General features: G+C 44.6%; 1 protein-coding gene across 15 annotated transcripts in view; it reads right to left on the bottom strand.

Annotated features, from left to right (window-relative positions):
- The window catches only part of LOC119464404 (zinc finger protein 318-like), a 74,615-nt gene that overhangs the window by 17,855 nt on the left and 32,843 nt on the right, over window positions 1–23,917 (bottom strand). For all 15 annotated transcript variants that reach the window (XM_049656239.1, XM_049656236.1, XM_049656237.1 and 12 more), the window contains 4 exons: window positions 22,538–22,681; window positions 17,739–17,832; window positions 11,025–11,143; window positions 2,994–3,663 (listed from right to left, as the gene is read on the bottom strand). In XM_049656239.1, the coding sequence (XP_049512196.1) occupies window positions 2,994–3,663; window positions 11,025–11,143; window positions 17,739–17,832; window positions 22,538–22,681 (1,027 nt within the window). The remainder of the gene's footprint in view (window positions 1–2,993; window positions 3,664–11,024; window positions 11,144–17,738; window positions 17,833–22,537; window positions 22,682–23,917) is intronic.

Here is a 23,917-nt window from a genome sequence, read left to right as displayed (position 1 = left end):
TCCGACACCTCTTCTTTTTGCTAGAAATTACCTGCAACAGCTTCTTTCCCAAATTACAGGCGCAAACATGCCCTCACATGTCAACACATGCATGCTGACAATTGAACAAGCTTGACTGGGTTCAAATGTAAGACATGCACTTTTAAAATGATGCTCACCTTGGCAAAGGTAGCTGACTGCATGTAGGTGACAACTATACAGTGTCGTCCATTCTTAGGCACAACACCTCATTAGCATTTGAAGTGCAAACATACGCTTAAATTAGGACTCAAGGCCTGCAGACCATCCCATTATTACATACTGCATATTGCATGAATAGGAGCACCAGGTATTCATAACTATGCCAGCTAAACCACTGGCTAATTTCAGCTCAAATTTCGCAATAAGTAGTCCTATTTTTCGGTAGGTTCAGTTTATTACTACATTTGCGAGTATTATTTGGCTGTTAATAAAGTTTGTGACATCTACACGGACTCTACTAAAAAAAAAATTAATCACTGTAACAGAATGGTGGTGTCACCTGTTGCCACTGCAATTTAAAAAAAAAAAAATCCACCACACCAAATGGCAGATGGCTCTACCATTCCATTGCAAGAAGATCGACATTATTTGAGTGGCATCACCGCAGACTACACGCATTTTAGCTTCATTGTGAACAGGACAGGCCAGCAATGCTTGCAAAATGGTATTAAACTGAACTTACTGCGAAATGCTACCTCAGGGCGAAATTTCGACTGAAGTTAAACAGCAGTTTAGCAGTGCTCCTATTTATGCAACACTCGGTAGTTATATGCATTAGGCCACCAGCAACTTTACCAAAAAGAAGAGATGAGGTTATATTGGATTGAATACAGATGAGGTGTTTTTCATAAGAGCGGACAGCCCTGTACAATGTAAGTGTTCTCTCTTGAACCAAATCCAAAAGTGTAAATTCTTTGTTTTCATGTCCTGCATGTTCTGTTTGCTGCCTTTTGCACTTATATGCATGGACAGCAGTATGAGCTGGGGAACACGGCATAGAGGAAAATACCCATGCCTGCCACAAATGCACATCAGGTCTCTCAATATTGTACTAAACCTATGCAGCCAAAAGAAAGGCGTAGCATCGCAACCTCAATGGAAATATCACTAAAAGGTGTCACTTCTAATGAACGTTTTTCGTCACTGCAAGAAAAATACAGTGTGCAACTATATTTCACAGAAATTCTTTAAAGGATTTACAACTTGGTCCACTGGCCATAAGTATCTTTACAATGCAAAATACGAGAAGCAGCTATGCAGCTCTCGTTGACCACCTCGTTTTTTGACTTTTTGCCAGGGTTCAACTGCGACATGATTTGCAAATGTGTCCGACATGGCCTATTTCAAGGCTGTACACAGCCTACGCAATCAAGCTACCGTCTCCTAAGGTTTGTTTGCACTAACGATGCCACTCCTCATGCCCAGGATGAACACTCCTCAGAGAAGTGGCAGCTTGCTGGAATGTACAAAAAATATGGAAAGTGCTTCTGGTGAGACTAGTAACGGTCGATGTATGATGAAAGATGCAGTACATGTACTGAATGTTGCTCAAACAGGAGTGTCATGTGTACATTACTCTTCCAGCAAAACCTCTTGCACTCATGCACTCAAATGTTTCCTTTTGCATGGGTTCATTTTGATAGCACATTTGCGACCACTACTTGCCTGTTTCATTCACAAGACTTAAGTGTACAGTCTGTTGCAATGCCACAAAAAAGATTATTTTGACACAACAAAACAGTGGCCCCATCTGTCGCCGTTATGACAGATGGCATTACTGTTCCACTGAAGCAAATTCAACATTTCTTTTGGAGGTGTTGCCGCAAACAATGCACACTATGTCTGTATCGTGAATGAAACAGGCAAGTAATGCGCGAAAATGTGAAGCTAAACTGAACCCACTGCAAAATGCTGTGTGTGAAATTTGAGCAGAAACCCACTAGGGGGTTAAGTGGAAGAGGCATGTATACCTGGCAATCGTATATAGAACACTCAGTATGTGTGTACGTACATAAAGCGGTCTTGGCAAACCACTGCATATGTAAACACAGCCATCTACAGGCCATGTTTTACAAGCAGCTCAAAAAACATATTTAGTAGTAGCATGAAGAGAGATGTTTCCTTACAGTGTCTTGAATATGTTCTATAGCATGTGTAGCTGTGAGCTTGTTACATAGTCGATCAGGGCCTAGAGGTGTTTGCCAGGGCAGGATGACCCACATAAGTAGTATGATTATCAGGATGTTGTCAAGTGCTTCACTTTCTAAAAAATTCATAGCAGAGGCTTACTGCTTTTCAATGCAGTTGAAAAGCACATGTCACTTATTGTTAATAATAACAATAAGTGTGCTGCGTCTGGAGCATGTTTAAAATTGTGCACAGCCCTAATCCACTTCGTGATCCAAAAGCATCGAGTACCCATTGAAATATATCTAAATAAGCTAGATGTAACGAAAAATATTTAAGATAGAGTTCAGAAAAAAAAAAGAAAAAAAAAGAGAAAAAAATATGTATGGCAGTACTCATCGTCTCAATGAAGCAACTGAGACACGATGATAGATATTTAGAGGTGCATAAAGTTCTGGCTTGCTCTAATAATTCACTCCTGGCAGTTTCCAGATGCAGCAAGACATGGTGCCGTGCTTTGAAATGTAATTTTCGGTGTGTCAGTGGATTGCGTAGGCTGTATACAGTAAGACAGAGGCCAAACAGCTGAGCATGGGCAAAAAGACAAAAACCAGGCGTTGTGTTTTAATTTATGTACAAACCAGCAGCTTTTATTCCTAAACCACATGAAGAATGGAATACAGATTGAAATGGGGTGGATCACACGGCTGCCTTTCTAATGAAAAACATATCAAAATACACCGAGTTTCTTCCTCAATAAAACAAGCAGACAGAACCTGACAGGTTTCTGACAGAACCCCATCAGAAAAAGACTTTAGTAAAAGACTTGTCAAGTTTCAACTGACCCTCTGAGGCAGAAGTGGGAAGCGGGATCTCCATGGCTGCTTCATTCTTCTTAGCCTCCTCCACGAGGTCTGCAGCTGAAGCCGAAGCCAAATTCGGTGGAAGAGCAGGACCATACGGCTTGCTTTCCTCTTGCTTTGTGGTTGTGTTAGAAGCCGATCCTACTTTAGACTTTCCAGATAGGAATGACGGCCGGAAGCACGGTGCCTTGCCAATTATCACAACTGGAGTCTGTTTAGCTGGTTGCTTCTGCATTTTCTGGCCCTTCAGAAGTTTAAGCTTGATGCCACTTCCGCCTGAAGTCAGCCTGGAAGGTGGCGGTGAGCTGGCCTTCGCGCCCTTCTTTGTACTCATTTCAGCGTCGTCCAATTCCTTAACTGAACGACTGTTCTCACGCTCTGCCTTTTGCAGCTCCTCATTCTTTCGTCGTATCTTCTCTTGCTCTTCTTTACGGTTTGACTTGTGCCGTTTTGAGGAACCAGATGGAGAGCGTGAGCGTGACCTCGACTTGTCCTTTTCGCGGTCTTTCTCCTGCTTCTCCTTGTCTTTCTCCTTATCTTTTTCCTTATCTTTTTCTTGTTTATCCTTTTCTTCCTTAACGGCAGCACCAACAGCAATGTCTTTTTCCATCTTCCACCGACGCTCGTAGACTGGATTCAGCAGAATGTATTTCTGGAAAGGGAAGCAACTCCAAGTGAAAAAAAAGTCCACAGCAGAAAGCATAGGATTTCCCCTTCAGGCACTGCAAATACAACTGTACATACGTACATTTTGAGGCACTTAGAAAGTGCCTCACAATAAGAAGCCGCAATAAAAGTAATGTCTTAAACATGTCAAGAAACTTCTGATTGGACCTGTGCTCTAATGTTGCTCCACATGTGCCAGTATTTTAGTCAAAAATTACAAGACAGACGACTGCATGTTTGCTACATCATTAATGATGCCATGTATCAGGCTATATTCTAGTTTTCTTATTTTTGACAATAATAATTTGTGCTAGGCAAATTTATGATGTGGCTTGCTTTTGCCCACACACTACAGTGGAACCCCGACTTTCAGGGAAACACACAAAACCGTCGTATAATCTAAAAACTAAGAATATAGGCAGTGACACTCAGTCTTGCCCTAAAAAACACGGGTACACACCACCTGAACAGTCCCGCGGCACGAACCTGCACTGCTCCAAGAAAGGTAGATTAAATTATAAAGAAATTACCGTATTTACTGAATGTAACACGCATATTTTTCATGATTTTCGTTGCTTGAACTCAACCCTCGCGTTACAGTTGAATAATAGCAAAATTGGCCATTTTAAAACAAATGCTCCAAATCTCGCAATTTTTAGCACTACGATGGCAACCTGTAACTTTACGTCTCGATCCAATCCATATACAAGTCGACCGAAGTTGGAACTTGTTTTTGATTGGAATCGACGCTGTTTTCGCTGTGCTTGTGCCTGGTTACGATGCCGCAATACACTACAGGCTTTTGCGGTTCGACTCCATTCATTCACAACGTTATGGCGACGCAGTGCATTCAGTATGACGGCCGCTTCGAGAGACGAGCAATTTTGATGGCCGAGGAGCTAGGAAAGTCTGCTGTGGCTCGGTCGCTCAGTGTTTCGACGTCAACAAGTCGACGATTTGCGGATGGTGGGACAAGCTGCAGGCCCTCTTTAAATGCAAAGCCAGTCGGAAAGGCTCTGTGGAAGCTGAAGAGGCCTGGTACTGACCCCGAATGAAATGTTTGTGCGGTCTTTTAAGAAGTACTTCAATCTCAAACAAGCTCGACGGCACGGAAGATGACTTGATTCTCGGGCAACCACTTCTGGAGTTAATAGTTTCGGTTTCGTGAGTCTCTGCTTGTCCCGGCACCGAACACCTCGAAGTATACAGCCAACAGTGTTCTTGGCGCTGATAGCGTGCTTAGGACAGCGCCAGAAACACTTGGTGGGGACGCTTTCAGTGCCGAGTCACACAAAATTTTGCGAAAGTGAAACTATCGTAGAAAGTGATCACCCGAGAATACCGCCCCAAGGAAAGCTCCATCTCCTCTTCAGACGACGATGATTTGAGAGAACAAGTTTCCGAATTGCGATTCCTTGAATAAAGGTACTATTTCTTTTTCCGTTCATCTCTCGTTACACTTGTGGTTTTATTTTTAGTATTTTGTGTGACTGGAAAGTTGCCCCTCGCGTTACAATCGGGGTCACGTTACATTCGGGTGAATACGGTACTGCACACCCTTTATTAGCTGGCTGCAGTGTGCTCACACGTCAGCCTGTGTCTGCTTAGGGCTTTTTTTTTCTTTTTTTTTCTCGGACGGTACCGAGAGGCGTCATACGAGGCGAGGTCAGCGTAAAATTGCGTCGTATAATCGAGGTTTTTAATACATTATTTCTATGGGTGTTTTGCCAGGACCAAACCAATCCGTCGTAAAATGCGGGTCGTCGCATGACTAGGGAACATATAATTGAGGTTCCACTGTATTTACTTTATGTTGAAACAGCAAATAATGTTTTGGAGTTCCAAGCATCTAGTCCATAATAGTGGATGCAACAAAACTCACTAAAAGCTTTAGGATCCCATAAATGATCTGCTGCTGCATGTCTTTAATAATGCTAAAGATGCAACACATGTATTAAAGCGATATTCTCAACCGACAGAATTAGGTTGTCTGAAGGGATTGGCGATGAAAAGTTAAACAGGTGTAAGACTTTGCAACTTCCCTAGTTCTGGCGTAAAATTTAGGTTCTACAGTATAGACCACTTATAACGTAACCGCTTATAGTGCAGGACCGGATATAGTGCGGTCTTTTCAGACTCCCGTTAATTTTCCCATAGCACTCCATGTATACACGTATCGCTTATAGTGCAGTTGCGGGAAACGAAATACCGGTTACAGTGCGGCTGCCTGGGAGTACGGAAGTCAGCGGAGACGGCGAACGCTCCCCTCAAACGGGCACCCCAAGGAGTGCTCGAGGTAGAGAAAGAGACGAAGTGGAGGAGAAGGGCACGTGGTGCAAACGAACAGACAGTGAGGCTGAAACCAGAATCTTGAGTGCGAGTCGTGAAATATCACTGCGCGCATAGCGAGTGAGGGCCACGAAACTGCCAACGCCGGCCAACGCTCGCGTCCCCGACAACGGTAGTAAACGAAACTTCAGGGAGCGGGCGGCGCCGGCACAGCACGGCGAAGGGCGCACGCGGAGACTGTGGAATGTGAGGGAGGAGGGCGGCAGGGAAGCGGATTTGGCTCGGCAACTCAGCCACTTCGGTGGCTCCCCTCGCCCTCCCTCGTAGCTCCCTCACTTTTGACTGTCACCGTGCGCGCCCGCCGCCGTGCAGGCGCCAGCTCCCCGAAGTTTCGTTTTCTGCCGTTATTGGGAAGCGGGCGTTTGCCGGCGTGGGCAGTTTCGTTGGCCGGCCTGGGACAGCGCCGCTGCTTCCCTCTGCGTCGTAGCCGCAGCGTGCAAGGTCAACACGTGACTAGAAAGTAGAGGAAGCATAAAGGAGAAAGAAGGGTTCACTGCCATTTTCTACGCGTGGCTACGGTAGCGTGGCTGAGACGTCGGCATGTACACGCATGTTCCGGCGCAACGCAGAATCGGCGACCTTGCCATTTGAGAGAGAGTGAAATTTCCGCCGTGTTTTTCTTTTTTTGTTCGCGCGCTACATTGAGGAGTCTTTCCTAATCTTTTACTCTATGGCGGTGTTGGAGCAATGCCGGTCGGAGGCGCCGCCGCGTGATTTGTTTCGAATTAACGAGATTCGACTGTAAATTGAATGCAAACGTTCTAGCCACATTCCTCGACTGTCGCATACGCGTGGCAGCTCTGTGCACATGTTTTGCATATGTACGGGCCTTGAAAATTGTTGCTTTTGTTATAGTGCGGTACCGCTTATAGTGCAGATATTCGCGACTCCGGCGACTTGCGTTATAAGCGGTCTACGCTGTAATGTGTCACTGCCATTGAGATAAAGAAACCAATATCCTTTGCTGCAAGCAACTATTTAGACCAAAAATTAGCAACGAAAAATTTTGACTTTTCCCTGACAACTACAGGATTTCTATGAGCCAGCTGCATTCAAGAAATTCAATCCAGATGAGGCTCAATAGCCATCAAAAGTGCCTCGTGTGACTAGGGTATTAAAAAATTGTGGTTTCCAGTTATCCTCAAGAAAACAGAAGGGCCTTCCCATCTTTATCGCAGGTGGCCTCTGCGGGTGATTGTCAGCTTCTCGTTAAGACCAATTAGCGTGACAGATGAAAGTGTGGACTGCGGATCAAGTGTTTTGACCTCGCCGCAACACGTAGGCATCATATGCGCATCTTCGGTCGACCGCGATCAGCACCGACCAGGTTTAGCGTCATTTGATACCTGGTGAAGGTTCTGAAATCGAAAGGGCCATCACAAGATTGCGCGATGGGACTTGCTCCATGTCTACCTGCAGTCTGTTGTCTCAGCTGGATGATCAGCATACTGGGACAGTCTTGTAATGGGTTGCCAAAAGATGCAAGAAAAGACCGATGTGCATCCACGAATGGCATCCAAAATGAGAGCCTGCCGCAGAGCACCGTGCGGTGTGTCATGAAGATGACGGCCGTAACGTGGTATGTGTAAACTGGTGTAAACTTTTGTTGGTGCTAGCTTTTGTTGATCAGGCGGTTTGTTGACTTTCCGAGTGTTGTGCAGCCGCTGCGAATAAATCAAAGTTGATTTGGCCCTAAACAACAACCTTAGTTGTTGGCATCCAACGAAGCAGTGCCAATTGGCCTAATGGCTTACAAAACATATCCATGACGAAAATTTGTTGATGACTGATGTGTTAATGGGTTGCTAGCCATTGCAGAAAGCTTGCCACCAATACGTTCACGTGGGAGGCTCAGCAGCGATCAGTCCTGATATCACGCGCAAGGGTTTGACGGCCATTGAAGCACCGCATGGGTCCGCGGGCGATGAACTGTCAACTACCACGAATGCACTTAGCAAGTTTGTCTGAGTGCTTACCGTATTTACTCAAATCTAACGCGAACTTTTTTTCCGATAAAACGGGTCCAAAAATTGCCTGCGTGTTAGAATTGAGTACGACCCTAAATTTGAGCTACCATATCGCATTTCAATATGGCCGCCTCCTACACACTTCGAGCCTAGCTCCCGTAGCTTCGACCATGTGCTGCAGTACGTGTGCTTAGGCATTAGTCTACCAATTTAGTTAAACAGTGAATATTTACAAGTTTATACGGACTACAGATAAAACTACAGCCGAATCTCGTTAATTAGAACATGGTTAATTCGAACTGACGCTGTGGTCCCGTCAAAGTTATGTGTATTCCAATGGGCGAAAACGCTCGGTAATTCGAATGCGAAAGCATTTGCGATGGTTAATTCGAACATAACCGCGCACCGACAATGCTCTCAGCAGCACGCCAAATCACGTGGCGGCACCTCCGACCGGCATTGCTCCGACACCGCCATAAAGCAAAAGCTTAGGAGAGACCCCTCAATGCCGCACGGAGAAATGAAAAAGAAAGAGAAAAAAAAATACTGCGGCGATTTCACTCACTCAAATGGCAAGGTCGCCGTTTCTGCGTCGCGCCGGAACACATGTGTACGTGCCGACGTCTCAGCCAATGCTGTGGCTGCGGCGCAGAGGGAAGCAACGCGGAGGCCCAGTCAGGCCAACGAAACTGCCCACCCTGATCAACGCTCGCTTCAACGACAGAAAACGAAACTTTGGGGAGCGGGCTAAGCTGGCGCCAGGCCGGCGGGCGCGCAAGGAGACAGTCGAAGGTGAGGGTGCTTTGAGGGAGTTGAGAGCGAGGGCGAGGGGAGCCACCGAAGCGACGGGGTTGCCAAGGCCAAATGCGCTTCCCTGCCGCCCTCCTCCCTCACCTTCGATGGTCTCAGCGCCCACGCGTCGCCGTGCCGGCACCGCCCGCTCCCTAAAGTTTCGTTCACTGCCGTTATCGGGATGCGAGATTGTAGTTGTGAGAAGCGCTATCGGGATGCGAGCGTTAGCCGGCGTGGGCAGTTTCAATATAGTGAACTAGAATACATTCTAGTTCACTGTAGTTTGCGCGCTGCGATATTTCATGACTCGCACCGTTTGTACGTACCGCTATGGTGCACAAATACGTCAAAAATAGGTCCTTCTTTTAATTCGAACAAATTTTCAGGCCCCTTCAAGTTCGAATTATCGAGATTCAATTACTTCGTATAGCTGTCTGCTAATTTGCTGTCGCAATCGATGCTTCACCTTTCGGGCAAAACTGGGACTTTTTTGTTCATCGCAACTTTAGTGTATTGCGAGTAAACCTTGAGCAATAGTTGTATTTCTGTATGAAAGCATGAGGTGATACCGGTACTGTAAAGGATTTTTTTCCCCCTCTCTTTTGGTTGCGCGGGTGCGCGTTACAATCGAGGGCGCGTTAGAATCGAGTAGATACGGTATGCTCGCATGTCGACAAAGCTCCGAACTGGATGCACAAATGCGTGAACCTGCATGCATAACATGCGATACGATACCACCCGAGAGCCTTCTGGTGGCTATAATAGGCCCAATCTTTGAACACCGAACACGTTATTGCATGTTAAACACCGTGTCTGGTGCAGTTCCTTTAGTTCGCATCCTGTATGGGAAAAAGTTTAGATCGGTTCAGACGACTTAGATGAACCTCGTATCGTCGAACCCATTTATAACGAACAGTTCCACAAAAAGTGCGAGTGCGGTTCATCCGTAGCTTGAGGACACACTCAAGGACTTCGTGCTGCTACGACACACTGTGGAAGGCGGCCAGTGACCAACGGTCGTCTTCCGAAGACAGTGCTGCCACTTCCGACGAATGAGACAACAGCTCCGATGGTGAGTGACCGGTGCCATTTTGAAAATAAATGCGTTTCGGCTACTTTTGGTTGTTTTCTTTTTTTTTTCCATTTTTTTTTTCACCTAAACTTAGGGTATCAACCTACATTCCCACTCAACCTATAATCCGGTTTATACCGCATACAGCCTCCTTGAAATTGTCTCGTTTAACCGAAGGGAGCATAGGCAACAGACTGAATGGCAACAGCTTTGTTAACGGCTGCCAAGTTAGCAACATTGTGCAAATCAATTAATAGCTGCAGGCATTACAAGAAAGAAAAATATCGGCGGAACCCATCTCACGATTACTGTCGACGGTAATGCGTTTAGCATTGAATAAATATAGCGACACAACATATCCACTGTCAAAACGAGTTTTATATGAGGCATGTACTGCAGTGGGATTCCTCTATCACGCTTCCATAAGAATGCTTGGCCGCATCTACCGCCGCCGATGCGAAGCCTGCGCGGGGCCTCCGAAATGTATGGTTCATCGAAGACCAGCACGGACCAAGTGGCACATACCAACCAAGTGCTCCAAGTTGGCGTCAGAGTTTCTTCGGAAAGTGGTACCTACCCAGTCCTGCATCTACAATGACCCATGTCGGCCTGAAAGAGGCTTGTAGAAGAGCAGCATGTACGTACACATTGCCACATACTCGGTGACCCAAGTTGGTCTGATAGTTGGTTTCGAACCGTTTCCTCAGCACAGCAGCTCGATGCACTACCCATTCAACCATGGACTACCCAGCGACCCAGGTGGGTGGGAAAACAGATACAAACATACATAGATTGCTAGCCCCCAGAAAGTGCGTGAAGTGCCCGAAGAATGCTAATGCATTGTAAATGCTATTCCTTTGCCATTAGTGATGCAACACAACTTGTCTGACATCCTGCCAAGCATGGTACTGCCATCAGCAGAGCGGTCCTGTGTAGCAACTCCCGACACATCAGAGTGAAATGCAGCCATAGTGAGTACAGAGGATTCAATTTACCCAAACCTCAATGCCCTCGACTTTTTTTTTTCTTGCCAGTACTGGCAAAAACAAGTTGCGCATACAAATGTAACCACTGCTGAAAGAAGAGAACAATTCATACAAATCTTCCTATATGACTAAGTACCAATGAGCGACAGCAACACTTTTTGCATAAACCCTGCCCACGCACCGTGTAGTTCTGGTTGTGCTCAAAGCTGTGCAAGTGGGTGCGGGCCATGGCCGAATCTCCACTCATCACCTTGCAGAGCTTGCAGTAATAGCCAGAGATGCCAACCAGGAACTGAACACCTGCAAAAGACAGATAGTGCGATGATGATGGTATTTGATAGAACTCAATGGATGCACAACAAATTTGCCTACAAATACCGTATTTACTCGTGTATTTTTTTTTACAGGGTACGGGAGTAACACAACGCAGGCATTGGCTATTCACTGAAGCCATGAATTGCACTCGGACTGCTATGCAGAATAATGCAACCATTAAGGGCCGACTACATGAACACTTCCTTCTATTCAGTTGTCCTTTGCAGCTTCTGTGGCACTCATTGTTTTACGAGCTCACTTCATCGGTGCTGTCCCAATGCTGGCCATCCTCCATGCCATCTATTACTGCTTGAGATACACAGCACGTTTAAGCTCTTGAAGGCAGTCTCTAACGAATCCATACGACAGGTGTCCAAAATACATGAGCACACTTTTTTAGCAATGCCCTCTTAAATGCATCCGAAAGCACACCGCAGATAAACACGCCTCGGAACAAACATTGACGCATGCTGGATTTATGTCATAGTGAGATCGCAATCCGGCAGGATACAGTGGCCATGACGATGCCATCATCAGGATGGATGGATGGATGGATGAGGCTGAACCCTTTAAATCGGGTGGTGGCACATGCCAGCTAGCCGTGACTATTAACATATTTTGTACTTTGTGGAGGGTGAAATTTCACCCTTGCCTTGATTTTAGCCGCCAATCAGATAACCTCCGTTTGGTTACTTCTACCCACTTTATAGTCTATTTTGCCTCCACTATCCCTAAACCCCAATGCTTTGAAAAAATCATCCCCGTTGGTTTGCACTGTAGGGTTAAGCCCTTTACAGAAAAGTATGAGGTGTTCGTCCGTTTCCTCTTCCTCTCCACATGCATCGTACAACGTGTCTATACCTTGGTACTTGACTCGGTACATCTTAGTCCGCAATACTCCCGTACTGGCTTCAAACAACCAAGAGCTTCCCCAAGAATTATCATAGATATTTTCTTTGGCTATTTCTTGCTTGAGATAAGAGAGAGAGATAATTTATTTGAAGGAAGGCAGAGAGGTCGGCCTGAGCTAGCATGCTCTAGCCTGCTACTCGGCACAGGGGGAGGGGGGAACGGGGACATAAAGGCTGGATGAGGGGATGAGGGGATGAGAACTTGCTTGAAAGTTCTGTATGTTCCCAGTGCTGATTTCGTCTGCATCCCTGTTTTACACAGACCCCTCTCTGTTTTTTTAACCTTTTTCTGAACCGCTGTTTCCTGGTTTGCACCCCTCCTGCAGTCCAAATATTTGACTGACAATTTTCTGGTCAGCTTCCTCCATTTTGTGTCAAAATTCCTCATGTACAAATAACTGAAAACTCTCCTTGCCCACCGCTTTTCCCCCATTTCTCTCAATCGCTCCTCAAATTCTATCTTGCTGCTAGCTTCCTTGCCCTCGAATGACGTCCATCCCATGTCACCCTGTACCCCCTGATTTGGCGTATTTCTGTGCTCAGCATAACGTGAACTAGTGCCATCTAGTAGCAGCTTGCGGAAATTAACCAACACGCATGTATGGCCTCGGAGATCAGAATGGCACACTTGTGTGATCTTGGAAGCGACACACACAGGTATGCCCATGACGTGTGAAAACCATTTTTCAAGATTTTGGCACTCTGAAGTGAGGTGTGGGCCTTACTAAAGTAACTAAGGTACTACCAACTCAGAAGGAAATGTGGCACTACCAGTACTACCACTTAAGACAGTAGCGACAAACATTTTAAAATAGCAGAACTACCCCAGGCTTCTTACACGTGCAAGGATTACATTTAGAAAATGCGAGAACTGGTAAACATAATTCATTGTTCTTGTGCTATGTACAGAACACCCTAGAGGAAAAGAAGAACATGGGCTAGGAAAGAAACTGACATAAGAAGCACACTGGCATAAAGCATAAGCACACTGACATAAACAGTCATTCTTTGCATTAGTGTTTTCCTTCCTAGTCTGTGTTCCTCTTTTTCCCCATTAGTGTGTGCAGGATGGTTGCTGGCGCAACCGTCCTTTAAACCTTTTTTTTTTTTCTTTTGTACCCTACCTTTCCTTCTTCCATTTCTTTCCCTCTCTATTGATACTTTGGATGTGCAAAAGTAGCCTCAAACCTTAGTTTTAAAGAAATTCAAGGAGCCCATTTATTTTCAAGGAGTTTGAGGGCCCTTCTATCTATTTTTCCAAAATCAAGGGTTTTCAAGTATTTTGAGATGTACGAACCCTGCAGTCGACTTCCATTAATTTGACCCTGTCGGGACCGACGAAGCTGATCGAATTACGTATGCACCAGGTCGAATTAATGCAGAAAAAAGCACCAAAACACACCGCTGATTTATTTGGCAGAATTTTTTCGACTCTAACATGCCCCCACATTGAATGCGTGCCCGCTTTATAAATGCCCAAAGTTAAAGACCAAAATAGAAATGACACTAAAGCTCCTAAACAAAGCAATAGAAGCTTAAAGCGCACCCAACTTTTAACAAAAAAAAAAATGGGCAGGTGTCAGCCGGTTTTCTAAAATCAGCTTCGCAGGTATACAGCCATGTGTGATAAAACATACAAACGCCACGAACCAGGTTTTGGTATTGTGTCCGATAGCACACACCCAAATTCTTGAAAAAAAAAAAAGAAGTGCCGCATGTAAGAATGAGTTTAATACAGTGACCAGTCACTGTGAGCTACCATTATTGCTTTAAAATGTTGCTAGGGCTGGCTGAAAATAGACGCTTTCAACAAGGTATTTTGCGTGTGAAATGCATTCATTGTCCACAAAGTTCAAATTAAATTCTGGGGTTTTATGTGCCAAAACCACGATATGATTATGAGGCACACCATAGTGGGGGACTCCAGATTAATTAATTTTGGCCTGTGTACTGCGCACTTAATGCACGGTACACATTCACCCCCACCGAGATGCGGCCGTCGCAACTGGGATTCGATCCCGCGCCTTTGGCCTCGGCAGTGCAATACCCAAGCCACAACGCCACCCTTGGCGGGTGCCCATTAAGTTTCACCAGGACACGCTGCCACTAAATGGGTCACTATTCAGGTCACTTGAGGGGTAACGCGTGTGCATGCTGATTGGTCAAGTTCAAACTATTCGGAGAAGGCCAATTTTAGGATCGAAATAAAGAAAGTTTTGGCCCATAGAAATGTAGAGGCACTGGTCAGGACCTTTGGTTGGGATTGAATTAACCGAAAGATCGAATTAACCGGAGTCGATTTAACAGAAGTCCACTGTATTACAGTAAACTATTTAGGGTGATCTGACATTTGCCAATATGTTTCTTAAAGTTTGAACAATTTGAACCTTCATTTAGCACAAGGAAAGGAAAAGAAAAATACAAGTTGAAAATGTATGTAAGTACGCCTCTAAGAGGAATTTAATGCAGCAATTTGGGCTAACTGAAATTTAGACAACAACATGTTCCAGTGCGTAAGGATAGAATGGGAGAGAGTGCAGAGAAAGTAAGACAAATGGACAGGTAGAATGCGCTTCAACTATTAAACTTTTGAAGAAAAGAATGGCATCAAGACATGTGGCGACAGAAAGGATACATCTTGGCGCTTGCCTACAGAGGAGGGCCAAATCTTGGCACATTTGATTAACACCACTATCAGCTGCGCAAAGCACGAAGCCGTTTGTCGAGATAGTCGGGTTCCTTTTTTGCCAAAGTGATAGGATGAGTGCTAACGCACATGTCAATCAATCTCTTAGATACACAGAACATTTCATGTATATTAGTATATATTTTTAAGCTTTATATTTCCTAAGAACATATGTGTTTTCAAATAAAGGTATGCAAGGACATCTTCTGTAGTGATTTTTAAGATGGCCTGATCTGGCTAGAGGTAGAAAACTACAGCAGAGGATGCCTTTGCAAGCCTTTATTTGACAGCACACATGTTCTCTGGAAATATAAAGCAAGACAGACTTTACATGTCTGCGTGGCATCTGTGCATGTAACCTCGACTCTCGTCGCTTGAAGAGCGGCGCCCTCAGGAGAGGCGCAGACCCTCTGTTTGAAATTTCAAGTTTTCCCGCCACGCAGCTGCTTCATCCTATGGTGGCTTGCAGCCAACTTTATCCTTTGCAGCTAGCTTTATCCTTTACAGTCATGAGCATTACCCACTTTGTAGTCATTCCAGTCAGGAACTATTTTGCAGAAAGTTTTGCAGTCAGAAAGATTTAGCTGCACTGAAAAAGCTTTCATGGTAACAAATGCAAGGCTCTTGTACGGTGTACAATGTTCAGCCAGAATCCTGCAGCAGGTGACGACAACAGCAATCATTTTCTCTAGAGTTCTAACTGTCACTATCTTCTTCAGTGCTCTCATCCAAGTATGTTTGCTGGTCATATGAGTGTGGAATGTATCCCTTCTTAGCACTAATATCATCTTCAGAGTGACTAAGCTCATGCGGATTCTTTCCACAAAAGCGCATGTGAAAAAAACATCACCATCCTCGGTGCTCCACTTCACAAAATAGAATTACAAATTCTTTAAAAAAAAAAAAAAAAAATCACTTTAGGTTCTTCCCTACACAAACATGTACCAATATTTTTGTGTGTCAAGAGTGGCCTGACACATTCCAGTGCAAAATTCCCTTAAGTTAGGAGAATAAAAATGTAGGTCCTTGTACTGGCGATCCTGCACCTATGTATCTGTTTCTAGATAACACTGAAAGGCAAGCTGCACATGGTGCAAGCAAATCAAAAGCGTGGTGATGTGATCAAGTACATCGATGCCTGCTCATTCTCAAGGGAACTCTTGAGTGCAGTGTTGAGCACAACAGCATGCTTGCTAGCTTCAGTTGCAGTGCCTTAACACAGCTTGTGTGCACCCGAGTGCAAGTTCATGTACAATGTGACACCTCAATGTTCCACATCCACTGCCGTCGCCACGAGTGGTGCTGGCTAACGCTCCCAGGGCTAATCTTGTGCACATAAATACAAAAAATCTTGATGGGAGGAAGGCCAACACGGATGCTTAAAGGAATACGGACAGACATTTTTTGTCTTCTTTTTATTTGTTTACTGGACAGCTATCAACTCAATCAATGCACCATGAAGCTTCAATTCTTCTGGAGCACAGCAAATAGTGATTTTACTTTTTAATTCAACAGTTCGAAAAGGCGCCAAGAACAGCACGGCTTTGGACCTGAAAAGGGAGACTACTGAATTTATTAATGTAAGGCCCGCACTTTTTTATTTTTTCATCGGTCCTCACCTGAGGCAGGCTTTGGCAACTCACCAATGCCTCGTACTGCGCTCAGACTGCTATGCAAAATAACGCAACTACTGGTGGCCGACTATGAACACATTTACAGCCGCTGACCTATTTTTGTGACATGGACAATGCTGTAAAAATGCAGACGTTAAGGCAGTTAGAAAAAAAGAATTGCGATAGTACTATATAGATTTTGTTGCTTTTTAGAGTGCCTGCAAAGTGGAAATTTCATTTAAAAGACTGTTCCTCAGTGTTGTGCTCCATTAAAATAAAACTGACATTGCAGGTGCTTTTCCCATTCATCCATTGCCGAGCCCGATGTGCGTTAAGGGAGGTCGTGATTAATAACAGATATCAAGCATGCAGCCTTGACTTGACAGCACTCAGTTCAGGTTGTGCTGCGCAAAATCAGTTTAAACGTTCATTGGCTATATATTGTATATATAGTCCACACGCAAACTTACACCATTCTGTTCAGTAAACACACACACGTACTTTGTATGCATTCGTGGCAGATGCCGAAAAATTGCCTGCGGAACTCTGCTTCACACAAGTGGCCATCAAACCAGCCCATGCGAGTGATCTCACGCCAGATTGTCGATGTGGTCTACTGGTATACAAACATTTCAAGGTGCACTTCCCGCAATGGCATGCCACCTGCCACAACTGCTGGCTAGGCCTGGCCTAATCAGCGACTAAAGTTGTAGTTTGGAGCAGAATGCGGAACACGGTGATGGCGACAATGCTATCGTTGGCGGGCCATCTCGTAGCGGCTTGTGGAAAATTACCAGCACGCATGTATGCGCTTGACACTGAGTGAAACTTTCTTTTCCCCCAAATTTTTACACTTCTAAGTGGGGGTGCAGGCATTACACAAGTAAATACAGTATTCACATCACCGAAACCCATTGTTGTGGTTTCGTGGTACCAGACACCACCGACACGTACACAATATGACCGTGCTGGCGAAAGCAGAGTCCATTCAGCACTCGACAGGGCAAGAAAGGAGAGCAGGTTCCCTGCATTTAACGCCCAGGGGCCAATTTGGCAGCTTTTGGTGATGTGGTCACTGACTGGTGCGCTTTTAAAGTGTGATACCACACGATAGCTACCTCCACTTTCCGTGATGCGAGTAGTCTACCTTTTCACGTCCAAAGCCACGCTGTCAAACACAAACGCTGTGGCCTTGTTAACCAGTAGGCCAGTACAATGCAATGTTAATGATTGAGCATGAAAAGTAACAGAATTGGAACATAGCCGCGTCATTCTGAACATGGGATAGGGAACTGCACGGAAACAGAAACTAATCACAAGCACTGTGGCTTTGCTTATAAGAAGACCAACATAAATGTGAAGGCACTCACCTTTGACAGTTGAGACAATCGTACGGTGGAATTTTTGGTTTGCGGGAACTGGCTTCTCAATCTCAGCCCACGGTCGATCATGAGATGGTGTGGCCTGAAGCAGTGTTGCAATAGCTTTTGTAAACCTCTCTCCAATCAAAACAAAAATAAATCAATGGATTACCATACAGTTTCGTACAATAATTACTAGGGGAAGCATTGGCGCTAGTCTCTATGGCTGCTACAAGCAAGGATGCTTCAGCCAGCGTGAGAATGATGGTTAGTACATGGATTTACTTCATCCTTCTGGCTTTAAACGGCTTCGTGACTTTGTAAACTGATAATTTTCAACAAGACGCTCCATTATAAATGAATAAACAAACATAAATAAAATTGTGCGATGGCCAGATTCGAACAGAGGACCTCCTAGCACAAAAGCACTTTACTGAAACCATTACACACTGGATGCATGTGTGGAGAATCAGCATAGAATACCCTTAAGAATTCCCAGTGGGCAAGAGAACGCATTGATACATTTGGTGCGTTTCGATTTGCCCACCTCAACAGGATGAAGTGTTGCAATTAGTAGTGATTATGAATATTGTCAGAGACTTATTACCTTCCGCATTTAGAAAAGTATAGATGGCTTTGAAATAATTGCAGATGAAGCACAGTAGACAAAGACACAAGGATCTCTGAAGCCACAAGCATGAAGATCACACCAATCCATGCAACACTAAGCATCATCTCCATGGTAGCTGAAGGACTGCACCACCTGCGTTCCCTCTAATAATTTTTGTAGGAAACTATAGTCTACACCACACAGAATATAGGAAACTCTTAAAGGGGTCCTGAACCACCCCTCGGGATTAGCAAACAAACACAGCCCGCGGATAGCATACGCTGCTGTGAACACCTGAGCCAAATTTTGCAGTTGCGTGGAGCTTGCAAGCGGAGCGGAAGTCGCCTTTTTCTCAACTGCTCTCTTTTCAACAGAAGCCTGCTCCTCACTCTTTTCTGGACACTTTATTTCGTAATATATAGCAGATTCCCATGTGCGGCTGCTATTGGACAATATCTGACATCACTCAAAAAGGGTGTTTGGACCAGTGCGCTTCTTCCTATTATTACTGCGTATATTTTTGATGCAGTTTAATAAACAGGCTGAATGAAGAGAAAATGTGCTTTTGAATTTCGATAATAACATACTTCTGAAAGAAGCTGACTATCGTCTAATCATGCTCCGCCATGGCCGACCGTGTAGGCATTAAACTTTGGCCACCCATCTTATTGATGTTACAGCTGTCGGGTCTAGCTAATTTTGACTTTTTTTCAACACTCAACTAGCCTTGAACCACGCAAAACTTTAAAAATCAGACCACATGCACGCTTGCCAGCACACGCTCACTTCTGGCCGCTCTTGGTTAGACGCCTTGGCAGACTTCGATTCATATTTAGCTATTGATGGCACCTCTAAAATGCACAAGTTGGATGTGGCTACTATTCGTTGGTCAAGCTGGTGCAGGACAAAGCCGGTCTGCACCACGTAGCATGGCCAGACTGGAGCATACGAGCGCAAGCATGCACTCAAGCCCTGTCGCGCACAAAGAAAACGCTGCGCATTACCCACTACAGTTGCATACAGCTGCGATTTACTAAGTAGACACCGCGACTTCCGCGACGTGCCGCAATGAGTCCGCTGGCTGAGCGCACTGCAGCTCGCTGAGAACCAACGCGTTTGGCACGTCGTAGGTGCCAAAATCGGTAGTGGCGCCTACGTGAACATCCAAAATCAAATTTGAACTGCATCCCTCAGTGACGTTCAGTAGACGGAGCGTTGTGGGCACGCCCTGCTCCGCTGTAGCCTTTGCAGTGCAAGTCATCAAAGATGGAGCGGAAGCAATGCGAATGGGATCATACGCTACCTTTGATTGCCAGTAACTCTGCTTCTGCTGAACGCATTGAAGTACCGTAAAAACCGGAATATAGGTCGAACTTTTTTTCAAAAAGCCATTGCGAAAACGAAAAGTCGACCCTCGTCTTATATACCGGACATTGGCGGAAAACCTATGGAAGTCTTGCAACAATGGGTAGATGAAGTAAACAGCCGCCTTCGCCATCGCATCCAGGCTGCTTTTTCACATTGTTTCAAAATGAGCGGAAGCCGACGGCAATTCACCGCCGCCTTCAAGAAAAAGGCGATTGAGTACGCGGAAGCCCACGGCAACCCGCCATGTTGCCGTGGGCTTCGTATCGTGCGACCATCGACCCGCGTGTTTTTCAGCACCTTATCATCACGGCACGGAGCAGCATTTAAATAAATACTGTCACCATTGTGCAACCGGCTGAGTCGCATTTGTTTAAAGGTAAGGGTGTCTTTCGGTACTTTTGGCATTGAAAAAGATTTTTTTCATTTTTAGAATTGGTTAGTTGGGGGGTTGACCTATATTCCGGTTCGACCTATAGTCCGGTTTTTACGGTACTTTTTGTGGCAAAGTATTTTCCAAATAGTCTATCTTAGCTGCAAATGCATTTCTTGACTTTGATAAAAAGTGGTTCAGGGCCCCTTTAAGGCTGCTTTTTTATGGTGTAAAAGATGGGAACAATATGAAGAAAGAATGGGAAAAAACACTTTTTCCTGTCCTGTTGTTTCTTGTGATCATTTTGCACCTTTACACCCTTACAAGTATGAACAAACTAGCCCAGCAACAAACAAAGCTGCTTTTCCCAGTTACAAGTCCAGCGCCAAGAGCAAGCTGTACGTCAAGTACAATCACAACTTTAATGCCCAAACACATGGTGGATATGCAAATTCCCTCATCAGGCAGCTGCTGAACAAATTTGGATATTTGAAGTTTTTTAAAAGGGCCCGACAGCAGGCCGAGTCAGGAATTTTGGTTGTACCATACAATGGTGATATGTAATCACACCGCTTTGAGTTAGGATAGTGACCTGTGCAAGCTATTTAGTGTTACCTTATTGTACTTAGCACACTTCCTATCTCTGCTTTACCTTGTAATGTTACCTATGACAATCCTGTCTCCATCCCTTCCCTGATATTTTTTCCAGCAACACTCCAAACGTATCTCGTTTATCTCGACCGCTGACCAGTTAACATTCCCCTCAGCTTTGAACCCCAGTGCCTCTAAGCTGTAACGCAGGAGGTTTAACAGCGCCCTCCAGAGAGCATTAACCGGAAAATTTTTTTAAGGGGTTTAGAAATAGCTCCGATAGAAGCAAATAAAGTTTTGTGAGGCACTGGTGCAAGGAGGCGAGCTGCCCTCCCCACAGCAGTAACTCTCTTAAACTACAGGAAGCACTGCTCTCTCCCACATTCTTGACCAATGGCCGCAGGCGACATTGCTCCCCGGCCTTTAGAGGGTTGAGGAACTGCGTGACATACACGCCAAGACACCTCCTTTCTTTTCTTTTTTCTGTCTCTCCCTCCTTTTTTATCATTGCGTGGTGCATTTCAGGAGGCAGTTTTGTTCACTCTGTGTTTCACACGAATCGCAATCTGCTGGCTATTTGTGCCCTGCAGTCAACATGCATGAGGCATGGAAGGCAACAACTATGATCTGGTCTTTGCTGGCAGGTAGAGTGGCTCTTTTGAGAAGAGCCAAACATGACAGAGGCTCAAAGTAAGACGGAGACAATGTGATTAACAGTGTTCAAACAAGTGATGTCTCAGACTAGAGCCAACATTTTTCTTTGCAAGTCTCCTGGTCAAAATGTTGGCTCCTCCCTGAGGCATCCCGTATTTAGCCACTTCTGATCACTTTTAATGCCAAATGTGTTATATGCAAGATGCAAGACAGAATGCAATATGTAACCTACATCATGCTAACAATCCTGCAACTACAGAATTCATGTTATTGAAGCAAATGCACTGACCCTGAATTAATTTCTCTCTGTTTCAATGACACACGAACGAAGCCGTGTGCAACTTAGGCCTGATGCACATCACCACAACGTACACAGAAAATTATGCCAGATGCAGTAAATGTACACCAATATCTAAACTGCTCTTACTACAAAGGGCCCGACTCATTTCAAGAGGCCCATGTGAATGCAACAAATTTATAGCGAACTAACTAATGAACAGTACACAATGGACACATGAATACATTCTGTACGTACCCACCTTTCTCCCTGAGCCCCACACACAAGCACACAATTTCCACACTAGTGTAACTTGCAGCTGATCTGATGTAGTGTTTAATTTAGTAAAAGCTGCTTTATCTTTACAGATTCCCTAAAGGCCTAACCTTTCTAGCTGCCATTAAAGCAATTGTATCTTTTCTTCTAAATATATTTTTGCCAGACTTCTCTTTTCTATTGTAATTCCCCACTACGTCTGAAAAACTGGTCAGCAATTAACTGAAAACACATTGCTTATGTCCTAGACCATTAAACATCCTTGTATGAGTGTCAAAACTGAGAAAGTTACAATGGCAGAGAGTCAACAAGAAAACTACACAAGTGCCAGCATGAAAGGTTACATCTAGTCACTATTCTTAACACTTATATTGTCCTTAATTTCTTCATAAAATCTTATTTTACTTTATTTGTACCACCCGCTTCTTCGCCAATCCTCCGAGGAAGGTATGTTCCCTTTGAAGGAAATAATCATCATCATCCTCACCAACACTCCACAGCAAGCGTTCCTCAAACCTGAACAATGCATTCCCCTTTGTACTGAACCCCACCATGTAGGTATGTTCCTCAGCACCTCAGCAATGAAATACATGTTTTCTGCAATAACTCATAACCAGAGTGAGCCAATGTAGTTCTTTGAAAAGTGGCCGATGCCTCCTTACCTCTTTATGCTTGGGCGAGTGCAAATGGCGAAACATATCGTTCATTGTTGGCACCACCACATTGCACTGCTGGCACCAATGGTCTCGTGGATCCTCATACACAAACTTGATGCCAGCCGTGTCCGGGCTCTCGGCAGCCAATGCCTGTCAGAGCCACATCCATCCGGTGATAGTTGCCAACAGTGTCGCAAAAAATCTCAATAGAGTCTCTGCAGTCACTTCAAACATTACACAAAACTGTGGCCAACACCTTTCCAAGTTTCCTGATGCCATTTAAAAGCCAACAGCAACAAAATTTCAGACCATGTAAAAAGCTTAGTTTCAGATTGTGTAGATATACAGCAGGCCTTCAAGCTTAAGTATTATTTTTGAAATAGAAGTGGATGCGTCAGAAAAAAGTTAGCAAAAATAGATATCCAAGAACAGGCAGCACCTGTGGTGCACTGTAAGTCTTGCAGCCAATGTGCTGAAATTTGTGTCATATCTGCTAACTACCACAAGCACAAGTCGTCTGCTTGGGTACTATTTAAATGCTGTTAAAAACAATTAGACAATTACCAGCTCTGAAGTTTGCCAAGAATGCTTCAATAATATATATACTACTCATGTGCAACCAATTTAGTCAAGGTGAATATTCGTTGCACTTGGCCTTTGAGGCACTTTGCATACAACTGCGTAAACTGTGTGTTTAACTGTTTCCGCACTTGCAAAGTTACAACAGTTTGGCTTACCTTAGCTTTTGTAAAACAACCAGTACCAATTTCAGCAGCACCTCTTGTGTTCTCTAAAGATAACCTAGCTAAAAAAGCTGGCAGATCCCGTCCCCTGTGAGAATCGATGTTATGCGAAGCAGTGTGCAGAGCCTACCAAGTTTTAACAAAACGACCATGGGAGTACCAAGACATAGGCGGCTGTTTCATGACCTACATGACACACATGTCATAGCATTCATGTCATAACCTATCATTTATGTTCGCCATACACTCTTGTCATACTACGCCAATTTTAGTACATACCAAAACAAAACGAACATGAGAGCACCAAGATGTAGGCGGCTAGACAGATAGACACATACTCTCAAAGTAGCAAATGTTCACCAAGAAATGCTTCGCATTTAGAAGGCTGCGGCAGTGCGAAGAACGGCTTAGACCAATAAGGCCTCTTAATTTTTTTTTTTTTTGATGACTGCTTTGCCCACACCAGACAAGTGCAAAGAATTCCATCTTCTCCTATAAAGTGCAGAAGAGTGCAAGCAAAACAAAGAGGTGAGACTGTTATCTTGTTCCTCATGGGTCCACTTTCAGCCACTACACTGATTTGTACATACTCATGTACTCGTTGCAAAAAATAAAGTTCCCATATATATTTCTTGGTAAAGAA

Source organism: Dermacentor silvarum, chromosome 9 (genome assembly GCF_013339745.2).
Source record: "Dermacentor silvarum isolate Dsil-2018 chromosome 9, BIME_Dsil_1.4, whole genome shotgun sequence".
Lineage (NCBI taxonomy): Eukaryota > Metazoa > Arthropoda > Arachnida > Ixodida > Ixodidae > Dermacentor > Dermacentor silvarum.
Note: the sequence above shows the minus strand (reverse complement) of the source record. Positions and strands in the feature narration are given on the sequence as shown.